Source organism: Leiobunum rupestre, chromosome 4 (assembly GCF_980474605.1).
Source record: "Leiobunum rupestre chromosome 4, qqLeiRupe1.1.hap1, whole genome shotgun sequence".
NCBI lineage: Eukaryota > Metazoa > Arthropoda > Arachnida > Opiliones > Sclerosomatidae > Leiobunum > Leiobunum rupestre.
Window position 1 is genome coordinate 11,535,510 of NC_143387.1, and position 12,863 is coordinate 11,548,372.

At 31.4% G+C, this 12,863-nt stretch overlaps 1 protein-coding gene across 2 annotated transcripts; it reads left to right on the forward strand.

Moving 5' to 3' along the window:
• The first annotated feature begins 8,149 nt into the window (after positions 1–8,149).
• On the forward strand, positions 8,150–9,369 carry LOC149946400 (death-associated inhibitor of apoptosis 2-like). 2 transcript variants are annotated; one of them, XM_090171908.1, is made up of 2 exons: positions 8,150–8,585; positions 8,786–9,369. In XM_090171908.1, the coding sequence occupies exon 2, from the start codon at positions 8,793–8,795 to the stop codon at positions 9,174–9,176; it is 384 nt and encodes a 127-aa protein (XP_090028034.1). In that variant the 5' UTR covers positions 8,150–8,585; positions 8,786–8,792; the 3' UTR covers positions 9,177–9,369. The 2 variants fall into 2 exon arrangements, with proteins under 2 accessions (XP_090028034.1, XP_090028035.1); XM_090171909.1 differs by having other exon boundaries at positions 8,791–9,369.
• Positions 9,370–12,863: the final 3,494 nt, after the last annotated feature.

Consider the following 12,863-nt stretch of genomic DNA (forward strand, 5'->3'; position numbering starts at 1 on the left):
TCCAAAATGTCCAATAGAGCTAGTACATTCTCGATAAATATACATGTTCTTGGGGAATAAGAGACGTTTTTTATCAAAGTAAGCCAAGTTTAAAGCTTATTGTCATTGGTTCCATAACAAAAACCACATTGTAACGTGATAATGGCTGCTCACTAATCCCAATTCCATGTGAAACTCTTCCAGTTTCTTTAAGTTCCTTTTGAGTTACAGAATAGGGTTTTAGAAATAGATTTTTCCTATTTCATTAAATATAAGTATTAAAATTAGAATTGCTTCATTAAATTATGCATTTGTACTGTACTGTACACAATACCTGCATTTGAAATTGTATAACATAAAAACACAGTTTTTAAAAAAAATATATCAAGGTTTTCAATTCAGTTAAAAATAATTAAATTAGTTGTATTGTGTTTATATTTTTAACTTAATTGCATTGATGTTTTAAAAGCAAACCTCGGGCCTAAGAAACAGGCAAAGTGTAAATTGCTAAGACTAAATTTCTAACTCTAATAATGTGTAAATCAATTATACAATTATCTATTCATAAGTGTTAGAGACTTTATTACAATGAAATAAAACCATGTAGAAATGTATATGTTATAAATTTAAGAAAACTCAAACATTCTGTTTTAAATCAACAATTTTATTATTCTTTCTTATCATTTTTTTATACAACCATTTGTTTTTATATAGATAACCTGAGGACGGCTATAATATGAACATATACCTAAAAAAAATCGGGAATTAAACAAAAACAACCTTAAGTTTACTATTTTTATATATTCACACGTCCTCAATTATGCAAATTTTATATAAACATTTCTACTATACATATTTCATAATTAATATTTACATAAATAATTATTTTTTATATAAAATCGTACAATTCTATCAGAACTTAAACCGGAAGATTCAGGCATATAATTTCCAAAAACACAAACTACATTTGGAGTACTAATATTTATACTCACACAATTATATTTCGTACTAACAATTTCACCATCTTTTAAACTATCAAATACTGCCAAGTGTTCGTCGCATATTTTTGTACTTCTCAAGGTGTTAAAGAAAAAGTGGTTCACACCAGAGCAAACTTTTTTCAATTGAAAAAGCATTTCACTCCCCGAAACTGTCACTTGCTGACAATGTACAAAATTGGGCTTACGGGATTTCAAGTAATTTAACATCCACGATTTTCCTTCATTTCCATCTTTTCCTATTACAAATATTATTTTTCTGTCTGAGAGAATTAAATGTTCCAATAAACTTTTTTGCCATGGTCTAAGTTCTATATCTTTGTTTATTCGTTTAGGGGTTTTCATTTGTTCCACCCAAGCACTTGTCAAATTTCCAAAGAGATGCGATGGTAGTCCAGATCGAGCAACGGCTTCTGCGCGGACTCGTTGTTTATCAATTTCCGCTTCTACTTTGCCTAAGTTTACTTTGTGTGGGCTTATACTGCAACGTCTAATATGTCGACTCAGTTGTGATTTAAACGATTTATTGCACGTTGTACACGATGTACGTTTACATTTATGGGTTCTTAATCTATAGCTACGTATTCGTTTCTCGCAACTTGGACACTGAATATATTTGTTTCGACCCATTTTGAATATATTCAAAGGAGACAAACACGTACGTTTTACTCGAACCGAGTTTATTCATAAACTGTTATCGATTTTTGTGGGATCTCCGTATATAAAGTATAAAGTATAAAATGTGGGTTCTGAGGGTAGAAATAATATCAGCCCTATTTTGATTTTCTTCCAAATTAAGTGTTTCAGATAACGTTTACTTATTCAACACCTTCATTCCATTTTTTTTACATTAATTTGATATAACCTTGTATCTTCCAACAATTCAGTTTTATGCTATGTACAATTCCCTTATTCATTACATCATTCCAAATTTAGCCTAATTCATACACTGGCGTTGATCTTCTGAAATGGATATTCCAATAAAAACCTTTTCTTATATCATCGCTTCTAATTAATCTGAATGTTGTCAATATAAAAAACATCATATGCTTTATTTAAATATAAAGAATAAACACTGGTTAGGTTAAGGTTAGAGTGAAATGGAATAATTAAGTAAATAAGCATAAATTTTAGATCGCCTTTCCTCCAAAATATCTAATAGCTCTAGTACATTCTCGATAAATATACAAGTTCTTGTGAATAAGAGACGTTTTTTATCAAATAATCATAGACTAAAAACTTTGCTCAACGAAAAACTAAATAACGATAAATAATGTACAATTAATTTATTAAATAACGAGAAAATGTCTTATGGTAATAAAAAAAATAAAACAAGCGATTAATTAAAAGTAAATTATTATCAATTTGATGATTGTTTAAGGATATCGATTATGATCAATGTTTGTACTACAGTGTTCATATCCGAAATGAAGTTAAATGAAATAATTTCGTAAACAAGCATAAATGTTAGATCGCCCTTCCTCCAAAATGTCCAATAGAGCTAGTACATTCTCGATAAATATACATGTTCTTGGAGGAATAAGAGACGTTTTTTTTCAAAGTAAGCCAAGTTTAAAGCTTATTGTCATTGGTTCCATAACAAAAACCACATTATAACGTAATAATGGTTACCTCTATCTGTAAACTTAACCAGATAAGAAATGGCATATAACTAGATAATTATGTATTAATTTTTTAATTAGTTAAGAATCATTAATTTTAGTTGGTCTATATTTATTATGCAATAATAAAATATATTTATTTATTTTTCAAATTATTAAGGATATATTTAATCATAGACTAATGTTGACTTATAACCCTAACTTAATAATTTAAGCAATTCTTTCTCTCTCTCTCTCTCTTAAAGAAATCTTATTGTAATAAGCTTAAAAATTTAGGAATAAACTTATATTATAGGATGAAGAAAAGTCAATAGACATTTATTTGTAAATTATTCGCAATTTTATTTATTTATTTATTTATTTATTTATAAAACGAACTACAGTTTGGTCTCTGGGAGGCTTAGGGTAATGACAGCATCCCATGAAATCGAACTCCACGCACTCCTCCTGTCGTCGGCTGCTCTTTAACCCTCTTCTTCCACAGTACGTACAACGAAGATGGGGCGGGAAATCCGTTATCAGATGCCCGGGGATGTGTTTGGAATAGACATTACCATGACGAAAAATTACACTCCTTTGATAATGCTAGCACTCTCTGCCCCAGCAAAGGAAGAGTCCTCCGCCTCTTACAGTCAATTCTTCTGTACATTCGTCACAATGAAAGCAAATCATAGATTCAGTTGTCGTACCGACGTACTCTTCTCCGGATGCCAATTTTATGGAAATATGGTCCATTTACTATACAAATAGAAAAAATAAAATATAGAAAAAAGGCAAATTTTACATATATGGAAATATTGTCCATTTACTATACAAATAGAAAAAAGGCAAATTTTACATAAATTAATTCAAATTTAAATTCATGGTATTAATTTTTAATTCTACCATAAATTATACTGCCAAGAAAAAAGAGAGAGAGAAAAGTATATTTACCAAGTTTTGTTTCTACGTTTCTAGAGAGACTAGAAGAATGAATAAATTTGGAGAGCAGTATCGGTTTTTATACTAATTCATAAACACATTTCATAACTTGAGAAATATACTTTTCTCTCTCTCTTTTTTCTTGGCAGTATAATTTATGGTAGAATTAAAAATTAATACCATGAATTTAAATTTGAATTAATTTATGTAAAATTTGCCTTTTTTCTATTTGTATAGTAAATGGACAATATTTCCATATATGTAAAATATGCCTTTTTTCTATATTTTATTTTTTCTATTTGTATAGTAAATGGACCATATTTCCATAAAATTGGCATCCGGAGAAGAGTACGTCGGTACGACAACTGAATCTATGATTTGCTTTCATTGTGACGAATGTACAGAAGAATTGACTGTAAGAGGCGGAGGACTCTTCCTTTGCTGGGGCAGAGAGTGCTAGCATTATCAAAGGAGTGTAATTTTTCGTCATGGTAATGTCTATTCCAAACACATCCCCGGGCATCTGATAACGGATTTCCCGCCCCATCTTCGTTGTACGTACTGTGGAAGAAGAGGGTTAAAGAGCAGCCGACGACAGGAGGAGTGCGTGGAGTTCGATTTCATGGGATGCTGTCATTACCCTAAGCCTCCCAGAGACCAAACTGTAGTTCGTTTTATAAATAAATAAATAAATAAATAAATAAAATTGCGAATAATTTACAAATAAATGTCTATTGACTTTTCTTCATCCTATAATATAAGTTTATTCCTAAATTTTTAAGCTTATTACAATAAGATTTCTTTAAGAGAGAGAGAGAGAGAAAGAATTGCTTAAATTATTAAGTTAGGGTTATAAGTCAACATTAGTCTATGATTAAATATATCCTTAATAATTTGAAAAATAAATAAATATATTTTATTATTGCATAATAAATATAGACCAACTAAAATTAATGATTCTTAACTAATTAAAAAATTAATACATAATTATCTAGTTATATGCCATTTCTTATCTTGATAAGTTTACAGATAGAGGTAACCATTATTACGTTATAATGTGGTTTTTGTTATGGAACCAATGACAATAAGCTTTAAACTTGGCTTACTTTGAAAAAAAAACGTCTCTTATTCCTCCAAGAACATGTATATTTATCGAGAATGTACTAGCTCTATTGGACATTTTGGAGGAAGGGCGATCTAACATTTATGCTTGTTTACGAAATTATTTCATTTAACTTCATTTCGGATATGAACACTGTAGTACAAACATTGATCATAATCGATATCCTTAAACAATCATCAAATTGATAATAATTTACTTTTAATTAATCGCTTGTTTTATTTTTTTTATTACCATAAGACATTTTCTCGTTATTTAATAAATTAATTGTACATTATTTATCGTTATTTAGTTTTTCGTTGAGCAAAGTTTTTAGTCTATGATTATTTGATAAAAAACGTCTCTTATTCACAAGAACTTGTATATTTATCGAGAATGTACTAGAGCTATTAGATATTTTGGAGGAAAGGCGATCTAAAATTTATGCTTATTTACTTAATTATTCCATTTCACTCTAACCTTAACCTAACCAGTGTTTATTCTTTATATTTAAATAAAGCATATGATGTTTTTTATATTGACAACATTCAGATTAATTAGAAGCGATGATATAAGAAAAGGTTTTTATTGGAATATCCATTTCAGAAGATCAACGCCAGTGTATGAATTAGGCTAAATTTGGAATGATGTAATGAATAAGGGAATTGTACATAGCATAAAACTGAATTGTTGGAAGATACAAGGTTATATCAAATTAATGTAAAAAAAATGGAATGAAGGTGTTGAATAAGTAAACGTTATCTGAAACACTTAATTTGGAAGAAAATCAAAATAGGGCTGATATTATTTCTACCCTCAGAACCCACATTTTATACTTTATACTTTATATACGGAGATCCCACAAAAATCGATAACAGTTTATGAATAAACTCGGTTCGAGTAAAACGTACGTGTTTGTCTCCTTTGAATATATTCAAAATGGGTCGAAACAAATATATTCAGTGTCCAAGTTGCGAGAAACGAATACGTAGCTATAGATTAAGAACCCATAAATGTAAACGTACATCGTGTACAACGTGCAATAAATCGTTTAAATCACAACTGAGTCGACATATTAGACGTTGCAGTATAAGCCCACACAAAGTAAACTTAGGCAAAGTAGAAGCGGAAATTGATAAACAACGAGTCCGCGCAGAAGCCGTTGCTCGATCTGGACTACCATCGCATCTCTTTGGAAATTTGACAAGTGCTTGGGTGGAACAAATGAAAACCCCTAAACGAATAAACAAAGATATAGAACTTAGACCATGGCAAAAAAGTTTATTGGAACATTTAATTCTCTCAGACAGAAAAATAATATTTGTAATAGGAAAAGATGGAAATGAAGGAAAATCGTGGATGTTAAATTACTTGAAATCCCGTAAGCCCAATTTTGTACATTGTCAGCAAGTGACAGTTTCGGGGAGTGAAATGCTTTTTCAATTGAAAAAAGTTTGCTCTGGTGTGAACCACTTTTTCTTTAACACCTTGAGAAGTACAAAAATATGCGACGAACACTTGGCAGTATTTGATAGTTTAAAAGATGGTGAAATTGTTAGTACGAAATATAATTGTGTGAGTATAAATATTAGTACTCCAAATGTAGTTTGTGTTTTTGGAAATTATATGCCTGAATCTTCCGGTTTAAGTTCTGATAGAATTGTACGATTTTATATAAAAAATAATTATTTATGTAAATATTAATTATGAAATATGTATAGTAGAAATGTTTATATAAAATTTGCATAATTGAGGACGTGTGAATATATAAAAATAGTAAACTTAAGGTTGTTTTTGTTTAATTCCCGATTTTTTTTAGGTATATGTTCATATTATAGCCGTCCTCAGGTTATCTATATAAAAACAAATGGTTGTATAAAAAAATGATAAGAAAGAATAATAAAATTGTTGATTTAAAACAGAATGTTTGAGTTTTCTTAAATTTATAACATATACATTTCTACATGGTTTTATTTCATTGTAATAAAGTCTCTAACACTTATGAATAGATAATTGTATAATTGATTTACACATTATTAGAGTTAGAAATTTAGTCTTAGCAATTTACACTTTGCCTGTTTCTTAGGCCCGAGGTTTGCTTTTAAAACATCAATGCAATTAAGTTAAAAATATAAACACAATACAACTAATTTAATTATTTTTAACTGAATTGAAAACCTTGATATATTTTTTTTTAAAACTGTGTTTTTATGTTATACAATTTCAAATGCAGGTATTGTGTACAGTACAGTACAAATGCATAATTTAATGAAGCAATTCTAATTTTAATACTTATATTTAATGAAATAGGAAAAATCTATTTCTAAAACCCTATTTTGTAACTCAAAAGGAACTTAAAGAAACTGGAAGAGTTTCACATGGAATTGGGATTAGTGAGCAGCCATTATCACGTTACAATGTGGTTTTTGTTATGGAACCAATGACAATAAGCTTTAAACTTGGCTTACTTTGATAAAAAACGTCTCTTATTCCCCAAGAACATGTATATTTATCGAGAATGTACTAGCTCTATTGGACATTTTGGAGGAAGGGCTAACTAAAATCTATGCTTGTTTTACGAAATTAATTAGCGTATTTTTTTTAAAAAAAAACCATGTATTCTTAACAAATGCATTCATGTTAGGATATGATTTATGGAAAATGTACTTTCATGGGTTAGGGTTAGAAATTTAGCCTTAACTATTCACACTTTACAGGTTTTTAGGTCTAGCTTTAATTTTTTACGTATTGGAAAATGTATTTCAGCGTATTCTTATAAAAAAAAAACAGTAAGCATCGAATATATTTCCGAATTAATTAATATTTTCATACAATAAACTATAAATTGGCTTATCTTTGATAAAAAAAACCGTCTCTTATTCCCAAGAACTGGTTTATTTTTCGAGAATGTGCTAGTGCGATTAGATCTAATGGTAGTAAGACGCCCTAACATTTATGCATAGGGGCTCGTGACGTACCGATTCTCACGTGACTCGTTCATTTTTCCGAGCGAGCGCGCGCGTACCATTGATAAGATAGCTGAACTTTGTTTTATTTGACGATACAATCGGAAAGGTTTGGGTAGAAATTCTGTCTTGTCCCATGTTACATTTTCAGCCTTTTGGAGCGTTCATTGTACATACAAAGTAAGAATTTTTCATGAATATTTATTGTATTAGACAGTATTTGAACTTTAAGGCATATTATACTTAGTATATCAAATTTAGGCTTACCAGGTAGGAATCTGAATTAGAGTTAAAAATGAATTTTAGTATTTTGCTTTTTTTTTTAGGCCAAGATTAGCGTAGAAAGTAATTTACTATTTTGTTTTTGTTGTAGAGTATACATTTTAGACAATTAAGTTATTGAAAACGTTTCTACCGTAAAATTGTAACTTTTTTCACTGTAGTTCGCAAAATGGTATTAATAGTATACTAATTTAATGTAAATTTCTATTAATTGTATTGTTTTCTAGGATATGATTCCATCAAAAGCTCCCGAGAGGAATCTACAATGGGTTTTTTTTCAAGTGGGTAAAATTATGTGACGTCAATGAGTATCATTAGTTGCAGATTTGATCACGTGATAATTATTAGTTCGGAAATATCTCGTTCAATAGGATCTCATCTGGGTGACGTCAAAACATTTTCTAGTGAGAGCTCGATTTTGATATCGTCAACGTGGTATTTCCAAAACTCTCCTTTGAGTAGCAAAGGGTTTTTTCCAAATACTCAAGTGGGTTAATATGTGCCGTCAATCATTAGAGGCAGTTTAAACTGTCAGAGAGAGACAGCCAATAGAATTTGAGGGTTATTTGAAGTTTAGATCACGTGATGAATTATTCTCAACAAGATAGGAATAAATTAATCTTCCATGCGTCATTTCTCTACGGCGCATTGACGAGTAAAGACCTGCTGACGGATCGCTGTCTTTTCTACAGCTCGACAAAGGATTTCTACCCATAAAGTAAGTAACTATTTTTTTCTTTGTAATAGACTATATTTTTAGACATATTTAAAACAATTTGCATATTGAAAAAAGCGTTTATATTGAGAATTTTAGCGTAGAAATTTAACCATATTGATAAAATTAGGTTTAGTAGACTTATGGGTAAATGTAGGCTTAGAGAATGTATCATTTGAAACTATAGAACGTATTTGGTCTAGATCAGCTATGGATATTGAAGTGTATCGACTTGAAACGTTTCGTCACTGGAAAAATCCGCACGTCACTAAGGAGCAACTAGCGAAGGCTGGATTCTACTATATTCAGCGGGGCGATGAAGTACGATGTTACAAGTGCCATGGCGTATTAGAAGGATGGGAATCAGGAGACGTACCAGAACTTGAACACGCCAGATGCTTTCCAAACTGTCCGTCGAGGGATAATTCACCATCGGAAAAAAAGTACCTTTCGCTAGAATGGGACATTCCCCCGACGCCAAAAGCAACTACGGTCACTGACAAATACATCTCACCTGTACCTGAAGAAGAAGAAGACGTTTGTGACTGTATGTCAGACGATACTGCTGCTAAACACTACAAATACGTGAGTTAGAACTTTTAATTAAATTAAGTTGCAGGAGATCGTTTCACCCCATTTAAATGCCTGTAAACTTAACTACTTTAATTTGTTTTAATTGAGTAATGTACAAGATAACCATCTAATGGAATATCTGATAGTACCTACTAACATGTAAACAAAGTTCTAAAATAAAAAATTAAATGTAAATAACTTGTTTTTATTACCTAGAGATTAGAAATTATGGAGTTCGGAAGCGATAAGCAAACGGGTAAAAATCTAATCTCCAGATATCTGCACGAGCAAAAACTAATTTTGGAGAATGGGGATGGGGGGAAAGCAGCTGGTGAACGGGAGAGATAATCTAGTGATTATAAATTCTGGTGATTAAGGGAGGAACGCAATGGGGGAAAGGAGCGGGTGAACGAGAGAGAGAGATAAAGTATCCAGTGAATGGGGATAGCAATGGGGAAAAGGAGCTGGTGAACGAGAGATAAAGTATCCAGTGAATGGGGATGGGGGAAAGCAGGGATGTACCCAAAAATGGACCAAAATGGACCAAATGTACCCCAAAAACGACCAAAGTCACCATTTTCGGCCCTATGTACCCCATTTCGGACCAAATGTACCCCAAACTGGACCTTTTAGCTTTATTGTAATGTTAAACTCCCATAGAGATTCCCCTAAAAAGAATAATAAACTGGCTGTCCAATTTTGGGTACATTAATTATTTCGGAGAGATAAAACTGCTGCGGCAATCTGGTGATTAGAAATTCTGGTGATTAGAAATTCTGGTGATTAGAAATTCTGGTGATTAGAAATTCTGGTGATTAGAAATTCTGGTGATTGAGATGGGGGCGCGGGTGGGGGAGGAACGGGAGAGGCGCGGGTGAACGGCGGGAGCCAAGCTCTTTGTGTCCCGCTGGTGATTGAGAATGAAATTCTCAATCACCAGCTGGACACCCCCCTCTCTATAGTGATTCTATATTCTTGTGCTTATGTGTTTTCTATCATTTCACTAAAAAGGGGTTGAGTGTAATTTTAAATATCTAGCTAAGATCCTTAAAATTTTTACTCATTTATTAGTTAAATATTTAAACACACTGTTAAATATCTTTTCATAATCTCATTAATGGTGTAAATATTCGATTTATATAATTGCTTTATTTTGTAAAATTCTCTATTCACCCAAGTAATTTCACCAATCAACCTTCTATATCTAACTTTGTTCAGGTTTGGTTGTTCAATAACACAAACTTTCGATGAATTCTACAGCAAAATTGGATTTTCGACCTTAAATAGTGGTCGGCGGAAGAAATAAATTAACCGCAAAAATTTCAATTAATCATTAAAATTAGTATTATTTGTTTTATACGAATAAACTATACGAATAAACAACGATTTAACATGCAAAATTAATCATTTTTTTCGAATATTTCTGAATAATTCTCGGTTATGGATAAATATAAACAATCGTTTAATTTCTTATTCAAACGCCGACCTCTAACCTTTAATATCTCTGCTGAATATTTTATCACAACATATTTGGGCATTGTTTTATTGGCAAACAACCTAAATCAATTTTTTGCGAATATTTTAATCTATATCGAGTCGGAACCACGCCGGGAAAATGCAATTTGTGATAATTTAACCTTAAAATGCAAAACTAATATACGCAAAACAATTTAAGGATGTGTAAATATATACGAAAACATATTATCTCTTTCAAATGGGAAAAATGTCTGTTCGTTGAACGGATTTCATTTGTTTCACCATAGAAGTTAAAATTTTCTAAGTGTTATTTTCTGGTGATTTTTTAAATTAAACCCTTAATTATTGTCTAAAATTAATTAGGTTCAAACATTTTCTTATTTCCCTTGATTTCTAACGATTTGTACAACTGATTGCATAAATAACTAGCTTTCGGATTTTACATAAAATATATTATAATTATTTTTGTTTACCGTAGAAGCATACTACGTCCGGCAAACACTGTTTCCACAAGTTGAAGCGATTGGTCAGCTTTTGAAGGTCCACGATACAGAATGGCTCGTCATCGCTCTGCACGTCATAAAGACTCTGCGGACAACAACCAAAATTCCAATTAATCAAGTTAGACGTAGCAATAGAGATACACGTATAACAAAAGTTAGAAACCAAAAGTTTCACAAAAGAAATACAGAGTATGCTTTTATTACGTAAAACACCTAAATTATATTAATTTAAATAACATAAATTATCTATTTGAAAGTTGATAATTTGCCTTTAAAATTGCAGACGAGTAAGCGATGTGAAAAACAGTGTTTACAGCTTTAAGAGTGCATTTTAAGTTTTTTTAATGGGAAGGAGAAGATTTTAATCTCAACGAATGTTTCCCTAAATTTACAGTTTCATTATCTTCTTTAATTATCACTGATAATATCAGAGGTACTGTAAATAATGTTTTATATATTGACCCATAAAGTAATACTACTAGACTCGAAATATTTTTCGTGTGTTTAGTCCCGACGCGAAAACCTAGTCCAGATTATCTCAAAAAGTTTGAAATTTTGCTTTGGTCCCATTCGACCGAAATCCCATTCGTTCGAAAACGATTTAACATTGAGTCCCAATCGTTCCAAAATACCCCAATTGTGCGGTTTACAGCCCAATTTTGCACGTTTATATTATTTTTTATAGTACATAAAATTTCGTTTTTATGAGACGTTTTTTAAATAGGTTTACTTCTTATATAAATAAGTGTTTCGAATTGTTCGAATTATTGTATTCTTGATATAAATAAAAAGTGCAAAGCATAAATATATTTATAAAAGCGCGCCACCCTAGGGAAGTGAGAGACTAACCTAACCTAACCTAACCTAACCTTACCGTTAGTACACCTGTAGCAATTTTGTTTAGGTATAACGTTTTTTGGCGTACCCTGCTATATATCGGGGCAGAAGTAAAAAACAAAACAAAAGGTCCCAATGAACCGAATCCGCCTTTTGGGCTATATTTTGGAAACATATTGAATTCGGTCGAATGGGATTTCGATCGAATGGGAATATACCGAAATTTTTGAAATACATAAAAATTCGAATAATAATAATCAGCTAGGCTAATACCCAAGGCACCACCTTAGGCCTAAGTCATCAAGCGACTTTTAAAGCCATTAATTCAGGTGGTCGGGCTACAATGGGTATAGAGGGTGGTGGCAAGACCTTCAAGCCACGCGAGCCAACAGCTCCCTACACTAACTATTACAGATAACCACAACCAGTTTTTATGGAAGGTGAAACCGAAGAGCTCGGGGAAAACCCCTTAAACCAATGGGGAGATAACTTGTAAACTCAACTCAATAATTATCCTACACTTTGCAGAATATTTATGCGTAAAAAACAATGTTTTTGAAACTTAGTAATACGTTTAATCATCGCAGCGTCTTAAAAATAAAGTTTTAATAATAAAATATGAGCTTCATCGTTTGGCTAAGATAAAAGTTTAGTATCTTTTGGTACCCTACTTCGTCGATCCATTTTTTTTCCTACTTGCTATAAATAGTTAAAACTGCTCACCTTGATGGCTTCGAGGCGCTTACCCTCGAGTCGCGAATTTCTTGTTGCCATTCTTCAAACGAAAGTTACGCCTTGAAAGGAAGAGAAACTCGATAAACATGTTAATTTTATTCTAGTTTCGAAAATGGTTTATAGGTACGACCTTAACTTTATAATTTTTTTAGTTTAA

What these genes read in the sequence shown, in the direction of transcription:
- LOC149946400 (XM_090171908.1), top strand. Translation starts at nt 8,793, where the DNA reads ATGGATATTGAAGTGTATCGACTTGAAACGTTTCGTCACTGGAAAAAT.